The following is a 16,478-nucleotide window of genomic DNA, read 5'->3' on the forward strand; positions in this document are numbered from 1 at the left end:
AAGCACAAAAGATGTGCTTTATCAACTTTTACATAAACTGGACATCTGTCTGATTACCTATATGCCATGGAAATAAAGAAGAGAAAAGAATACTGTCTAAAAGCGATGGCCCATCATCATATGTGCTCCATAACCCTGCTCACTAATGCAGAGCCAGATACTGTATTTCATAATTCTTATATTCAATTATATCTTCTCTTATTTTTCAAAGTATTATTTCTATTTACAAAATTTCCATTCTTTTCCCCACTTTAAGGGGAAAAAAATCTATGATAGCTAAGTCAGTTCTAATATTATACTTTATATTGTATTTACACTATATTTGTTTAGGATTTAATTATTTTTATTCCAAAAGTTAATTAAACAAGCATAGGTACTTTTGAGGGCAGCAGGAGAGGAGAAGAGGCAGTCAGCCACTTGTTTATTCAGATTATTAATTTGAAGATTAATGTTAAATATCTGAATGAAGTTTATTTTCATTTATTGCTTGCATCATATTATTAAAGCATGGTCTTTTTTCCACCAGCATGACAGTTATAAACACTGAAATTCAAAAAGACATGGCTCAAACTCTGGTCAGTCTGACTCCTTTCACATCCACCCTCCCAAAAGCAGTGGTCGATTTTTCCAAGACTCGTGGACATGAGGCAGCATAGCCAAAGATATTCTTCAGCTTGGTACAAACCCCAGACAAGCAGCCCCAGAAGCTCTACAGTGACAGATGGTGAACCCAGGCTAAATGTGGAAGAGTTGGTAGATGCAGGCAAACTTCCTGCAAGAGTTGAAATGTTTGGAACTCCCCGTCGCCCTTCCATTGACATTGTCAGAGTACCCATTCATTACATAACCATGAAAAGTTCTCATCAGTTCAGAAAGTAGAACCCAAGTATTATTTGCTTTTCTACAAAACCACAGTTTTCTAAATCTCCTGGGGGGAAATAATTTTTTTTCCCAGATCTGTCTCCTTTACCTTGAAAATACATCAGAAATTAGGAAAACACTTAGGAAAGCTAGAGTATGCACCAGCAGACTGTCTGCAAGTAGTATCAACAATTTGCAGCACAAATGTATTTGGATGGAAACTCAGAAGTCTGGTTGGCAAATTACTTTGCTCTGGCATGTTTGTCTTAACTGGCTGCAAGACCAGGGCAACACCTCCAATCTTCTCTTTCAGACATGACTTCTGAAAATCTTTTTTTTTTCCTTTTCCAAATGGCTTTTTCTCTACTGAAGATTGTAAATCAGATTAAAATTAAGAATTAAAAATATTTAGCTATTTAATTAAACTAGATATCCACTCTAATCCTATCACTGCATTTCTCAAATAGATTTGGCATTCCATGCAATACTGAGAATGTCAGGATAACTTCAAATACACCCCATTTGTGTTTGAATTTTCTGAACTTAAAGCCTGTTATATAGACATACTCAACATTAATGGCTCACATAATACAGGTAAGCTAATTTTAGCTGTTAACTAGAACTGAAAAGTTACACAGTGCACTGTTGTCCTGATATGAATTTTAAGTACTTCTGCTACCTTACACAAGTACATATTATGTATCTCGAACATATTAGTTCTATTTGAGTGCACAGGTAAAATGAAATCAGCTCACAGAACACAGGAGTGATCAAATGGTCTAAAGGTTACAAATGAATAAGAGTTCCTGCAGTACTAATTTTTATACAGTTTGCAGATTTCGGGTAACAATAGAGACTGACCTTGAGAAGCTTCACAGCACATGAACAACTAATTTAAATGTTTCCAAAGTCATACACCTTAAAGATCATCTGTCTGTTCAAAATTACTTCAGTTTGGTCAGCTACAGGAGTCTGTCCTAGATTGGGAGTCATCACAAAGGTTATCTAGTTGAATTTAAAAAAATAAAATACCATTAAAATTCTAACCTGCTCTGCTTATCCTGACTGTGAACTGTTGCTTTCTACATACAATCAGCTCTTCAGTCACTTGGTAATGGCCCAACTTTAATTGCTGACCACAACTGGCTATTCACAACATCATAGGAATGAATTCCTGTGGGAACTTCTGAACAGTAATGTTTGGGTAGAAAGGGACAATGTGGTTGAACATTCACTCTGACTGCATCCTAAATCAGAAAAATGAGTCTATCAGTACATCTGTGTTATAACCAGAACACTGGAAGTTTGGGAATGACCTGTAGGATTTTTTTTTAATTGCTACAGAGCTAAATGAAAATTTAGATTAAAAACATATATATATATAATAGTTTCTGCATTAAAAATAAGATACTTCATTTAGTGTTGTTTTTATCAAATGTGCTATGATGTTATTTAATTACTCATTACTAAAATTTAAAAAAAAACTGAAATTGACCTCATCAAAATGCATTTACAATTTACCACCAAGAGTCTACTGATTTTCAGTCGTATCTATTTAGCACTTCATTACAAAAATGTAGCTATCTCATATGAATCATTTACATCACCAAAGAGACAGTGAGAGCAATATAATTCAATTACAAAACCTGGAAATAGTTAAAACACTATTTGAAAATAAACAGTTACAGTCCCTTATGCCCATGTCTGGGAAGTGTCCAAATGGAAGTTAAAGATCCCATGGTGTTTTTTCAAAATGGGAGGGAACTATCCCAATATGCTGGCCAACATATATTTTCTCAATTAAAAACAGATTTCAGTGTCCAAAGCTATGTGTCAGCAATTGCTGAGAGCCTATACCTGTCTCGTTTTGAAAACACTCCAAACCAACAATAAGTATCTAGTCACCTTGCTGAGCAGTGCTTTTCCAGATGCCATAAGTGGGAAAGGTAAATGCATTTTCATGAAGAAAGGAAGCACAGATACATCAGCCTCTACCATTATGAAAATAGAAATTATCATTTGAGGCCACATGTAGATTTTTTTTTTCAATAACAGAAGTGTTAGGTATCACTTTGGTGGCCATATGGAACACTTTGATACTGCCAGATTTTAAAGTGAACAGAAATCCAATGGAACACACATGCACACACGCACAAAATAAAGGTAGCAGAAATAATCTCATATGCCATTCCCTAACTTCTAAACATTTAATGAGTTAAAAGTTTAAAAAAGAAAAGGCTTTTCAACAACCCTTTTTAAGTTACTTTTTCAGAATTTTCTAGGTTATGAGCAGTTTAAAGAGAGGGTGGATAGATTTCCTTTATGTACTTTAAAGCCTGCATACTCTTACTACCCACCATTCAAGAGCTCAAATCTTTAACTGCCAATACTGGAGCTCAAAGTCCTATTCCAAGAACTACAAGATCAACTCCATTATCTACAGGCAGAACACTGTTATCCTGAGTTAAAAGACAGGAAGGAGTCGGACAATGAGTTTCCACATAAAAATTATAAATCCAGATGAGATGCAGGCTTTCCAGTTCCCTCAGTCTCACATTGTCCAGTGCAACGTCAAAGGCTCCTGCCATTTGGAGTTGCATGCCCATCTTCACAGTGCTTTCTTCTTATTTTGCCCAAACTATTAATCTTAAGTGATTTAATTAAGAAAAAATAAATTGGAAAAAAGGCAGAAGTGCTTATTTGTCTAAAGAAATTACCCAGCTTCCACAGTGCAGTTGAATATTTCATCTCAAGGTCAGTCAGGATTCAAAGAGTTCAGGGAACTCAACGACAGAGGCTAATTTTCTAACAACGTGTACGACAGTGTAGGTTTTTTCCTTTTTTTTTTTTTTAAAAAATCGATTTTTAAAGATTTTATAAAACTCACAATCCTATTTAATCACAATCTCAGAATTCTAGAACACACATGTATTGCTGCAGGATTTATGGCATACTGAGGGGAACTGACCACAACATAAGCAGAGAGATGAAAACACCTCTTCTCCAAGAGGATTTGCAGAATTACTTGGGGGAAAGTTGAACAAGCTGTCTTAGTCCTGCATTGTGCAATTACCTTTCTGTAACCAGAACTTACTGCCAGTTGCCAGATTGATGCAACTCACTGGAAGCAGTCTCTTACTCTAGTTAGCATAGGATAGTACGTCCCTCCCTGCTGCTATGGACATGACCTCTACAACTGCAGCCAGCAGAGGAACAGACTGCACTTGAGGACAAGTTTACTTCTCTCTTAGAGAAAGTACTAAGTGCTGGATCTTTGTAAGACACTAGATGCAGTGGTGATTCAAGCCTGGAAAAATATTTGATATTTAACATGGCTGTAGTGCGCAACATAGTGAGGTTGTGAGCATAATGGCAGAGGATGGAGCACACACCAACTGGTGAATGTTAACAGAGGCTTTTACTTCCTCCTCCTTGGTATTAACTTGGTATTTCCCACTGTTACCCATCTGCTCCTCCCCACACCATTCTCCCTTCCTGAATTGCTCAGCAGTACCAAAATCCGCTGCCCTTGCCTGAATTTCAGCTAAACTGAAGATGTCGTTTTGTTTGCTACAATCAACTAATTGAAAAATCACCAGAGAGAAAGGGAGGGAGAAATGGCATTACCAAAAAATACGTTTGCCCACAAATTCTGTCAGAAAGAAAACTTCCAAATATAGCCTTTCAGTTCAGGCAGCTGAACTGCTACTTTAAATCAAATTTTGAAAACTACAGGACACTGCCAGAAATTTTTTTCTAAACATGTATATTACCCAGTTTAAATCCACCCTCCAAAATAAGCCTACATGAATAGTGTGTTTTCAGTAACTCATACTGTTAACATTCATTTTTTTCCAAGGAAAAAATATAAGAATAAACCAGATTTTTAAAGCAATTAAGAAGATATAAATGCTGTGCACTGCCTGAGCATAGTTCTCAAAAGACCAGAGTCCTGGCAACTATCATAATCCTTTTGAAATTGTGCATATTAAGATTAAAGATCACTTTGTTCCTCTATTCCCACAACTAGTTGGTATGGTAAAAAGATCAGCCTCCTAGTTTTATATGTAACATCTTTAACATTTGCTCTCCTTTCTGTGGATGTGATTAAATGTAACATTTTGAAATCCCAAAGTTCTGAGAAAAACATAAATCCTTGTCCACAGCTGCTGTTTGACTCTGGAAACACATGCATTTTCTTTTCAAGCATCTACCATCAAAAAATCCCAAAGGACTTGAACTGGAGAACACCTGCATCTCTTCATTTAGCTCCAATAACAGAGTCTAAACTTCAAAATTACAAAAATAGATGCTATGTTCAGCTGCAGTTACATTCTCCCCCTAATTCCCGTGAACAAAAATGCTAAGAGCATGAAATCATTCAGGCAAGCTCTGTCATCGATAGGATAAGATTTTTTGCACCAGAAGCCCAGTGGGAACTTGATAGAAAACTGGCAACAATTACAGATAAAGTACATAGTGAAATCCTCAGGGAGAGAAAAGGAAATGTAATAAGATAGATGGGTATAATTTTTACACATTTATGTCCAAACCACAAATGTGAATTGTCTTTAATTACTCCAATATACTAACCATTTTTATTCATTCATTGTGTTAAATCTTCCCAAAATACTTCAAATTAGACTACGAATTCTCTTTTACTAGGATTTTTTTTACTTATTTACTTACTAGCACAAGGACTCCGTTAACTTAGAAGTTAAAAAAAGTCATTGTTCAAACTTTAAAATTCAGACTACTATCCCTAATGCAAGCAGTCAAAATTAATTAAAAAAATATGTCAATGACATGCTTTTTTAACTGCAAAAAGAGGAAGTTGGGGGGCATATGTAGGTGTATATGTATAAAACCAAACATATCTCTAATCTCTCACCTCCTTTCTATGAAGTTCTAACAGATAAAAATTGGATAGTTTACAATAATAAAAAGTTTATGTTCCTGCTGGTATAACTTCTATGACAATTTTTTCATACTTGCAGATATTATTTCTTCAGTTATTTTTCCTTTGGCGTGGGAAGGGGGTGAATGGAGTGATCCCGTCTAAATCAAAATACTGATAGAGGAAAAAAATCTGAAGTTTTTCGAAGTTTGAGAAATATATCACTTAAACAAGAAATACCAACTTTTAGAAGGTTGAATGTTTGCTCTTCATCATGCAGCTTTGACAAATTAGAGGAGCTTTCCCACTCTTGCTTTGGTCCACTGAGTATATAAATTTAACACACATGAACATGATATTAATACAAGTACTTTTGTTTGCTCCCTTATTTCACTGCTGCATTATTGACTATTTAAGCTGATCTCATAGAAAACTTTATTAATTGTATTTTTTATTTTTGCTCCTCTTGATTTATTTGTAATCAAGCTGTCCGTACACTGGCTGTGCACGCACCCCCAATTATTCAGTACGGCAAAGCAAGCAGAGCGCAATCAGCTCGCCTCATCTACTCAGCAGCTGCTCATAATTAAGCACTAACACCAGCACTCATTTTGAAATCTCCCTCTTCTCTCAAAGGCCAGGTGGAACAAACAAGGTCTGCAGCTTGCTCCCAGGGTTAATAAAGCCAGCCTTATTTCAGAGAAAGAGTAAGAAGACCTTCCCAAGCCCTGGGGTAATGGAATAATCTCTTCTCTTGTACTTATTCTATATGCTGCAGTTTAAAGACCGAGGAGCATATTCACTGATTTTTACTACTATGCATAGAGATACCTGGGGCAGTTTTTCCTACAACTGATCGAAATTAAAATCACAGCATTCAGACGTTTATTTAAGGACTAAAAATCATATTTACACTCTTTGTCCCTAAATACTTCCTTTTCCATAGGTGGATCAGTTTTCCATGTGATAACGACACTTCATGCATCGAACATTACATCACTCCTGACAGGTAATCCTAAGTATTTGCACTTGTTTTATACTTTGTTATACAAAGTATACTTTGTTATACATTGTTCATGCTACAAATCATATGCTCTAAAGGCTGCCTTCTTTGAAAGTACAGTTCAGAGCTCTTTCCTTTGATGGTTGCACTCAATGCAGTATGGTACTGGTAGAACCATATTCTTTTTCCTCTTCCCCTCAACAGCACAAGTGAAATAGCAAAAAGGGAGATACTAGAGTCAAATGCTCTATCCCTCAGATTGTAAATACATCCTCTTTGCAGGGCCACGTACAGACAAGCAGTAAAATAAGTTGAACAGCCATCCTGCTCACCTTGGATGATATGATTCAAGTGATAGAAGACAGTGGGCAGTTGCTGATGCAACAAGGAGAGGAGGAGGAGAAATGGTCCTCTCCCGGTTTTCTGGGTAAATATGCCCTGATTTATTCAAGAATCTCATGCCATTTGTACAACCTCCTCCTTAGCATTTTATATCCCAACACCTGCTTTGATTTTTGATCAAGTTGTTTTTCATGCAATTTAATGAATTAATTAGTCCAATTTCCTGCTACAGAATGTTATATGCAACATTATTAGGAAAAACTTCACAAACAGCACAACTTCAGTACTGCACAATCACCTCCAGTAGTACAGCTTTAAAAAACCCTTTTACTCCCAAGGGATGAGTTTTTTCTGTGAAATTATCCAGTATAGCTTTTTAAACTCCCAGAAGTGACTGCAACTGAGAGCAAATGCATTTTTATGCTCTCAAAGCACTTCATGTTTTCCCTACATGTAATTTTCACAGTCATAATGAAAATGATAGCCATATCTCCTGTATTAAATTGCCCCAGTTTCTTCAGCAAGTATTTTAAAGCAAGGGCTTTTGCTTTGCTGATCCTTTGCATAGAACCCGAGACAACTGAAACATTCATTACTCCTGGTTTAATTTATGTTAAAAAATTAAAATCATTTGCGATATGCCATTCTTCCTGTTGATTGAGACCAAATCCTTAGCAAATCACTCAGCTTTTTCCTCTCGTTTGTCATTCCTCGCAGGTGCCACCTTACAGTTCTAGAGGAGCAGAGCTAGAGCCTGAGCATGCAGGTTAGAGAGTGAACCACTACAACCTTCCTGCATCACCAAGGGGGTAAGTGAAGTGTCCAGTACATTTTCACTCCAAAATCTTAACATTTTTAGTGTATGTCCATTCATCTACAAAACAGGTACCACAGACAATTGTCTACTACAAAATTTTGTATCACAAAATCCCTGAATGCGAGTCTGGTCAGCACTCCATTTGTCAGTGTCTTAATTCTCATAAGCACCTCTTGTCACAACCCATCAAGGACTCCAACCATCTAACTGACCATCTATAATACTGATGAGCAAAACTGTATGTGACCCCTATGACCCGTAACAAAAGCAGTAAATGTACAGTATATTGATCCACAGAGTTTTTAAAATATAATTAATAGACTAAGACTAAAATCAGAAAATTAAACCAAAAAATCCTCCAAAAAGGCAAGAACTGCAACAATTAGTCATAGTAATAAACGTTGTTATGAACATTTAAAACGTTATTTAAGTGAATCAACAGGTGCAACAGATTTTAGCTTCTGTTTTAAAATGGATCTGAGTAATTCAGATATTATTGAATCATGTACTGCTTTTTGGCAATGCTTTAGGAGCAGGAACTGAAGATAATTGTTATAAAAACACTGCTGTAAACATTTTCAACATGATGCTCTCCAAGAAACATAGAAGTACAATTACTGAAAAAATAACCTAACAACTGCTGAGTGCACAGTGCTTACAAATATTTACTCTGCATAAGAATCAAATGTTGCTTACATATGCACATAAAAATTGCAATGACAGTAATAAATTCACTGTTACTTTCCAGACTAACGACATTCAAGAATCATTACACAAGAAAGAAATAGAGAAAAAACGCACACTTGAAGTGCTCAAGTTACTTCTGTGTTTCCTAATATTGGCATCAGGTAATTCTTTTGTTTTCCTTAACCTAGATACTTTTTGGACTGGTTTTTTTCCCACATTTCATTCCATGCCTAGCATGGCAATAGAAGAAGCTTTGAAAAAGATGGAAGTATGTTTTAAGAAGTGCCACACTGACAGCAAAACTTAGCTCCAGGTGTATTTCACAAACTATATGAGTTATTTTAAACTAGACATATTTCAAAATCATCAGTGTTGCTTAAAACAGACCAACGTTTTATTTAAAGACCACAGAAACCATAAGAATGTCAGGTAAAAGTATTTATGCCCACAAGGTCAACAACAGCCTTAAATTTAGCCAAACAACTCTCACAAATTATTAACTTCTCATTTAAGGCCACCACAACACCAAATTTGATGAGGTTGGATGTGTGCCCTGCAGTATTTTTTAAATTATTTTTTATTGTTAACAAATTTTATGATAAAAAAATTCTAGTGATAAATTATGCTGCAAATTTATATGAACAATTTAGAATTCAGTATGTCAACTACTGTAGAAGAAGGCTGACCCAGTACCATGAAGAGAGAATAGAACAAATATTTTCAATGTGGATCCTGCCTCTTTCCCCTTCCCCTGTCTAAAGTTTACCAAAGTTTCATATAATTATTTTAAAAGGCAACCAAAGTCAATGAAGCACTCCCTATTGAAGACATACATCAAAATGCAGCTTTTAGCTCTTTTGTTTCACAGTGAGCTAAAGTTATAATGTGAGCAGTGTGTGTAGAAGATACTTTGACATTTGGCACATTTTGTATGAAGCCTCTCTTTTGAAAACTACATTGGATAGGAGAAATGTAACGTGATACCAACTTAACAAGAGTTTTGTACTTACCAGAATTATGGCAGTAGTCCATATACTGTGGAATTTGGATTGTAAAGGCTACCAAATCTGGAGCTAAGAGAGATTCTGGCTTTCTACTCTCGTTGAGCCATTTACTGCTGTGTAAGTCTCTGGTATCAGAAGGGCCTTGAATTAAAGGAATCAGTTTCTCTTTTCCACCATCACCTAAGATAAAAATTAGATTCCTTACTGCTTTTAGTGTAAAAGATAAATTTTCAATACAAACATTCGCTAATCCAAAGAGAACATCTATTAATAAACATAGTGAACACAGAATTAAAAGAGCAAATAGAAAGAGCAGCATCATATAAACTATTGAACAACCTGCTTAATGTTTATCCTGCAAAGGCCTTGACATACAGGAGGATTTCAAATAAAGTAGTTGATTATCTTTAAAAGTGATTTCCTTTCCAATTTTATAAAATAATCTATTTAAATATCACCATGACTCAATTTAAAGACATCCAATTTTTAATGTTCTTGACCTTAGCTGCTTTTATCCATAAAGACATCATAGACATTGATAAGTTCCCACATGCTCCTCAGGAAAAATTCTATTAAAGTTAAAAAAAAAAAATCAGAGTCCTCAAAAACTTTACAAGCAAAATACATACCTGTAGTATTAATGGAAAATGAGGCATTAAACAATCAAAAGATTACATCAAAATCATGCTAAGGATAAAGTCAGGTGAAAGTATTCTTTATTTGTCCTATATCTGGAATGCTTCTAGATTGATATTTGTTTCAGCAGAAAAATAAATCTTTTTTTCTTCTAATTCAGTGTAATATTTGACTATACTGAGGCAAGACTGGATCATCACTACATACCTACTAATAACAAAAATACCCCAAAACAGAATACAAAAACCCCTCTCTGATTCATAGGAACAATGAGTAAATTCTTGTTTCAGTAACTCCCCTTGTAAAAAGCAAGGCCAATTCTCCTATACAGGCAATAAAGTTTTACATGGTCCAGCTGCACATACCTGGGGCTTTGGCACAAATTTTTATTGATCCCACGGTCCCAGAGGCACATTTGACCAATGATGTGCCGCAGTACTTCAATTCAACATTCTGGATTGAGCCCTCAAGAGTTGGCAGGGGATTCTTAGATTTCACACCTAATAAAAGAAAACTGCAAATGTACTAGCCTGTTGAATTTAAATATTTTTATATTCCTTCACCAAGGCATTTAAACTTAATTATATTTTAATTATCTACCTTAGATGTTCTTACAGCATTTTTGTTGTGATTCACAGGTTTAAATGGAAGAGAAAGAATGCTGCATGTTTTTTTTAATGCAAACAGTTATGCATGAAATATATATAGATACTGTGAGGAAAACACACAAGAACACTTAGAAATTGAAAAACAAATATGCACATATACACATAGATATACTTTTGTTTTCACTTCATAAGTGCCACGTCAACTATTCTCCTTCATGGTTTTTTTACAAGCATTTAATTTCAGGATCTTAAAATGACTAAGTGTTTTCAGCTTTTATTTAGACAACAACATTTTACTCAGTAGCTACGTAAAGCATTAAATCCATGCAGCTGAGCAGTACAGAAGGCCAACTGTGCGCTTGCCATTCTTCAGCGGAAACTGGAGTTCAAACCTCGCCTTGGGTCACAAGTGGAAATAAGTTTTGGTGGTCTTTCCTCAGCCCCCATTTGTGAGCACCAGAAAAGTCCTGCACCACTTGGAAGAAGCCGGTGCTATTGGCAGTCACTTGTGAAGAGCTGCCCAGAACTGCGGCAGGAGCAGAGGGGATTGCACACGCCAGGGCTGAGATGTGCTGGCAGAGCTCGAGGGCAGCCCCCCCGCACAGCCCCGGAGCAGAGGCGGAGGAAGCCAGGCCTCCAAATCTGTACAGCACTGCCCACCAGAAAAAAAACACATAAATTCACTTGCAAATTAGAAATAAATAGTTTCAACACCTGTAAGGAGTATGAAAGGAAAAACTAACAGAAGTTGCCTTTTTTATGGGGGTTTTTTTCCCCTCATGCAGAAGCGACTTGGAATTTGTCTGTTAAAACTGGCAAGCAGCTTGTTAATTATGCAAACATTAGTATAATTATGGAACCATTTCCTCATGTAGGTAACATAGAATTTGTTCCAAAATCCATAATTATGCAAGGAAAGTATTGTGGAATATCAGGTAAAAAAGCATTTTTATACATATTTCAAGGTCATTAAACACATTAAAGAAATGTAATCTTCTACAGAATTAATTAGGTTTTTTGCAAAATCTCTCAAAGACCTAACCCAAAGAACAACCTTTAAAATATATTAACTAGTAAGGAAAAATATCCTAAAAAATTATAGGGAACAGAAAATTTCAGATTAAACTTGGTAATTATGCTTAGTTCACTGTACCTATTCCAGTTCCTAAAGATTGAAGAGTATTTCATGGTTCAAATAAAACCATTTAGTAAGCAGTCTTCTTAACATATTCAAGTTTTTCTTCTGGTAAGACATTAAAATAATTTTGAATACAAAGTACTTTCCAGGATAGAAAGCAAGAAGAAACATATGAAGGGACACACAGCACGTGGTTAAGCAGACTGAATCTGAAAGTAGGTTCCACACTCCAGGGATACTTCCTTATCAAACTTTAACTGGTCTCCTGTTCTTGAGTTATGTCCAGACTTTTCTTGATTTGTGACTCAGGAAGGCTTCAGGCTCAAAGAATACTCACTGAAACTAATCTGTGTGCCTTCCATTACAACACCCCATCAGTTCTCAGTCTGAAAGACCAACTACCAGTTTGTCTTGTGAACAGATCCTTATTCCTGTTTTTGTACCAGGGTAAGCCTCTTTCAAAGCTGAAAACCCCCTTTGATCTAAGACATGGTATCTGATACAATGCATGAATTAGTCAAAAGAAACGAGGATATCTGTAGGCATTTCTGCCTTCTCATAATTCCTACAAATTTGTGCAAAATAGAGGCCATTGCTTTCAAATTTAAAAAAAAAAGAAAAAGAAAAAATAGTTTTCTCCATCTTCTTCCACTTCCAAACCAAAGATTATTAAACTGCTAGTAGCAGCCAATATTACAGTTAAAGCAAATCAAACTGAGATCACAATTTGACTCCTGTCTTTTAAGCCTTCCTAAAACTGGCAGTTTCTTGCTGTTTTCATTTTTCAGCAATTCTTCTAAAAATCAAAATAAAAGGTGCCCAATACATTTCTCTCACTTCACAATGGAAGACTAAGTAGTTTTACAAGTACATAATTTTCATAATGGAGTTCTCTTATAGATGCATTATCCTGGACAATTTCTTTGCATTGAGACTAAACCTGTTCATGTTACTGACGTGCATAACTTACATTTTAGTTTAGGCTATTTGAAAAAAGGAATCAAGCTTAGTGTGATCATGTGATGATCATCACTATTTGTTTCTGCTTACTCCTAGTTCCTCACCAAGTAACTTCTGGGCTTACTGAATTTCAGTAAGATGACAGCATTATCCAAGACATTTATTTTCTACAACCTTCATGAAAACATGAGTGTATTTTCCCTCTTTACCTGACAAGTCATCATATTCATGACAGTCAGCAAAGCATTGCTCAAAGACCAATGAACTGTTCTTCACCTAGCCAGCAGTTAAGCACCATGATAGGAAGCCAGGAAAGGGTAATGGCTTGGCCTTAAAGAAACCCACAAACCCTTAATACATGGCCATAAATAATTAAAAATAATATTTTAATGCATATGAAGAAGTAACTGGTAGCAGTAATAAGCTATTTTTTTGTATTACAGGGTTAGGGTAAACACTTCATCCATTGTTTTCAACTATTTAAACAGAAAATAGAAAGAAAAACATTGGGAAAACATAGCATTCTCTTGTCCTTCCTTTTCTGTGTTGCTTTGATGTCAAACAGCTACCTGCTTTCAGCTTCAACACCTGATAACTACAGCACACCACAGGAGAAGTTGCCAGAAAAAAATTCCACTCAGGTTTCACAGCTGAGAACCGATGGATACTCTAAAAATCTACTTATTAATTAGTGAAATCCTATGCAGAGAACCCAGTAAGAAACTTAGAATCTCTAACTAGACTTTCATCATAAAGACAAAAAAATCACCTAAACTTAAGGTGATTGCCCTTGCTAAGTTACAGATCTTTTTCAAGGCACAGAAAGTTTAGAGACTTTTAGTGAACTATTTCTAATGAACTGATTTAAAATAGGAGACCATTTTCTTCAGCCTCTGAAAATTTTTGGAAATTATGAGAAGAAAGAAACTTTGTTCTTTTCATATGCCTCTATCTGTAGGTTCCATCTTTGTAACTTTAGTTCATCCCAAATAGTGTCCTTTATTTCTTTCATTGTGATACCATTATAAAATCAAAGTCTCAACAGTTGTTCACATAACTAAAATATTCCTTAAATACCTATTTCAGCAAACAAATGTTTAAGCATGCAAACACTAGAGCTTCCTTCCCTCCCCTCAATGTTTATGATTTTTTTTTAGTACTGTTTTAAGGGATTGACTGAGCATGAAGATGTCCAAATTCCTAGATAAGAACTGCTCTGTGCCTCGGTGTACTAACTGAAATTTTATATGGAGATAAACAGACCACAACATTTTAATTAAGATATTGAGCATGAATTTGAACAGACGCTAGGAAAACCAAATCTATCATTGCTAGCAGCAAACATTAGGCAAATTCAACATCCTGCAAATGAAGTATGAGAAAGGCTTATTTCCAAGGTGCAAGACAAAGAGAGTAGAACTTTTCTTGTACTCATTATTCTGGAATCTCACTTGCAAAAGCACAAATCAGATTTACTTGACTTTGTTACTCAGTGGAATCAAATTAGGGCAACACTTTTCTTTCAGTACAAATCAAATTTTCTTCAGGTAATTTATTATTTTCACCAGGGATAGGGGAATTAAAGACTTTATGAAGAAAGAGATACATATATGCCTATCACCATCAAATGTAACTTCTGGCTCCTTCCAGATAAATTTTCTAGATGCCTGGGGTTTTTTTCCTGGAAACATCTTGCCCTCTTTAGAACGATTTGCAGTGAAAATCCAGTGCTTCCTTCCCAATACATAGCCACGTGTACACTTGGTGATCAAGAATAGCCTGATTCAGGCTAATCACATCACCAAAGACTTAAAATCTGTTCTCTCCATATGTTAGAACGCAAAAATAGGCAGAAAAGTTCTCTAACTTAAAATCTGCTACACCTTGGCAATTTACACCTTGCACACACTAACTCGCTTTAATTATAACTCCAAGCCTGAAGACCAATGTGTTCCAGGTACATATACAGAAATACTGTGTTGTCAATAAATTTTTTGCCACACTTTGAAACAAAATTCACATCTCCCTCCAACTTTCCAGATGTAGCTTTGGTCTGTTCCATGCACATAATCCAACCACACAGCTTGCCCCAAGTTGCTGCATTCATTGTCATTCCATGAGCAAGCAGGGTCAAAACAAATAGCTAAAAGCAGGTCACAACTATGTCTCTGTAGATCTGCTCAGGATTTCTTCTAACAAGCCTAGAAATATAAGCACTCGTTTATTTAATTTAAGGCCTGTTTAAAAACATTAGCTACCTAATTAGTGATTTCACCAGTGAACAGCTTTTACCAATCCATTTGTGATAAGGTGAATTTGCAATGATTACTGGCAAGCCAAGAAACAAAATCTAAACAGATCCGTAACAAGCACAGAAAACCAGAAAATAGGTATGTTACTGATTTTGGGTACAACAGTTAGGACTGTGTGCCACCAAATCCCTGAAATACAATAATTCTTTAGAAAGATCATAAAAGAACTGCAAAATATGAAACAGGAAATGGGTAAGGCATGACAAACTTTTAGAAGCAACTCCACATGAATTGTCCCCATATTTAGTCTGTGGCCTCAGAAGAAAAAATGTCAATATTTAAAGCATTAAGCACCAATAAACTATGGTTTGGCAACATGATATAGTAAAAGACTGTCACACACTTGTCAAAAATTATTTCAAACAGTAAAAAGATCAATTCATGAATAAAAGTAAGGCACTATTAACTAAATGAAAAAACATTGAAGCATAAGTCTTACTGGAATCATGACAAAAAATGTCAAATTATTTTCACAGAAACATATATTTAGGTTTTACATGACTAACACAGAAAAGCTAGTAAACAAATTGAAGCATAAGAGAAACCTCATTTCTTTCCTGAGAGATACTCATCTGTGTTCAGTCTCTGCCTAGGGAGTGCTCAGTGAGAACTTCTGGAAGAGAGATGGCGCTTCTGAGGAACTCCAAGCTAAAACCAAACTTAATTCCTTCCTCCTTTCAGAAAGAACATAACAGAAGCCACAAAGACCAGCTCTAACTGGCACCAGTCCTACTTCTCACGTTCAAAGCACTGGGAGAGCATAAAGCTTTCACATTCTTATTTGCAATAAAACAGCAGCAACAGAGGAACTTCAACATCTCTTTCAATCATTCTGTCTCCTCACACACATCACCTGAAAACACTGGGGTATTGTGTCTGAGGTTCCTTCTCCCACCCTCTACACTCCTGCCCTTCCTGTTTTTAACTGGAAAAACAGAGAAAAAGAGAGGTTTTCCTAAAATGTAGAAGCTGGGGTATAAGTATTTTCTGTGGTTTTCCACAGTAAAATCAAATCTTTGCAATGAAGTACCTCAAGCATCTTCACTGTGTTCACAATTGCATGTTTTCAATCTGTCAACATAGTCTACAGGCCATATTTTGCAACCCTTTTGTACATACTCACAGGCTACTACTTTCTTTTTCAAAGCAGTAATTCAGGCAGCTTATTTTAAGCAACTGTCAAGGTAAAATTGTTTGGGTGTTTTGTCTAACT

The 16,478-nt window shown here is 35.7% G+C and overlaps 1 protein-coding gene across 6 annotated transcripts in view; it reads right to left on the minus strand.

Annotated features, from left to right (window-relative positions):
• VPS13B (vacuolar protein sorting 13 homolog B) overlaps positions 1 to 16,478 on the minus strand; it is a 422,459-nt gene that overhangs the window by 277,616 nt on the left and 128,365 nt on the right. For all 6 annotated transcript variants that reach the window (XM_063390273.1, XM_063390281.1, XM_063390302.1 and 3 more), the window contains exons 18-19: positions 10,613 to 10,747; positions 9,618 to 9,791 (exon numbers count right to left, since the gene is read on the minus strand). In XM_063390273.1, coding sequence (XP_063246343.1) covers positions 9,618 to 9,791; positions 10,613 to 10,747 — 309 coding nt within the window. The remainder of the gene's footprint in view (positions 1 to 9,617; positions 9,792 to 10,612; positions 10,748 to 16,478) is intronic.

The sequence above is a fragment of the Prinia subflava genome, chromosome 1, assembly GCF_021018805.1.
Source record: "Prinia subflava isolate CZ2003 ecotype Zambia chromosome 1, Cam_Psub_1.2, whole genome shotgun sequence".
Classification (NCBI taxonomy): Eukaryota; Metazoa; Chordata; class Aves; order Passeriformes; family Cisticolidae; genus Prinia; species Prinia subflava.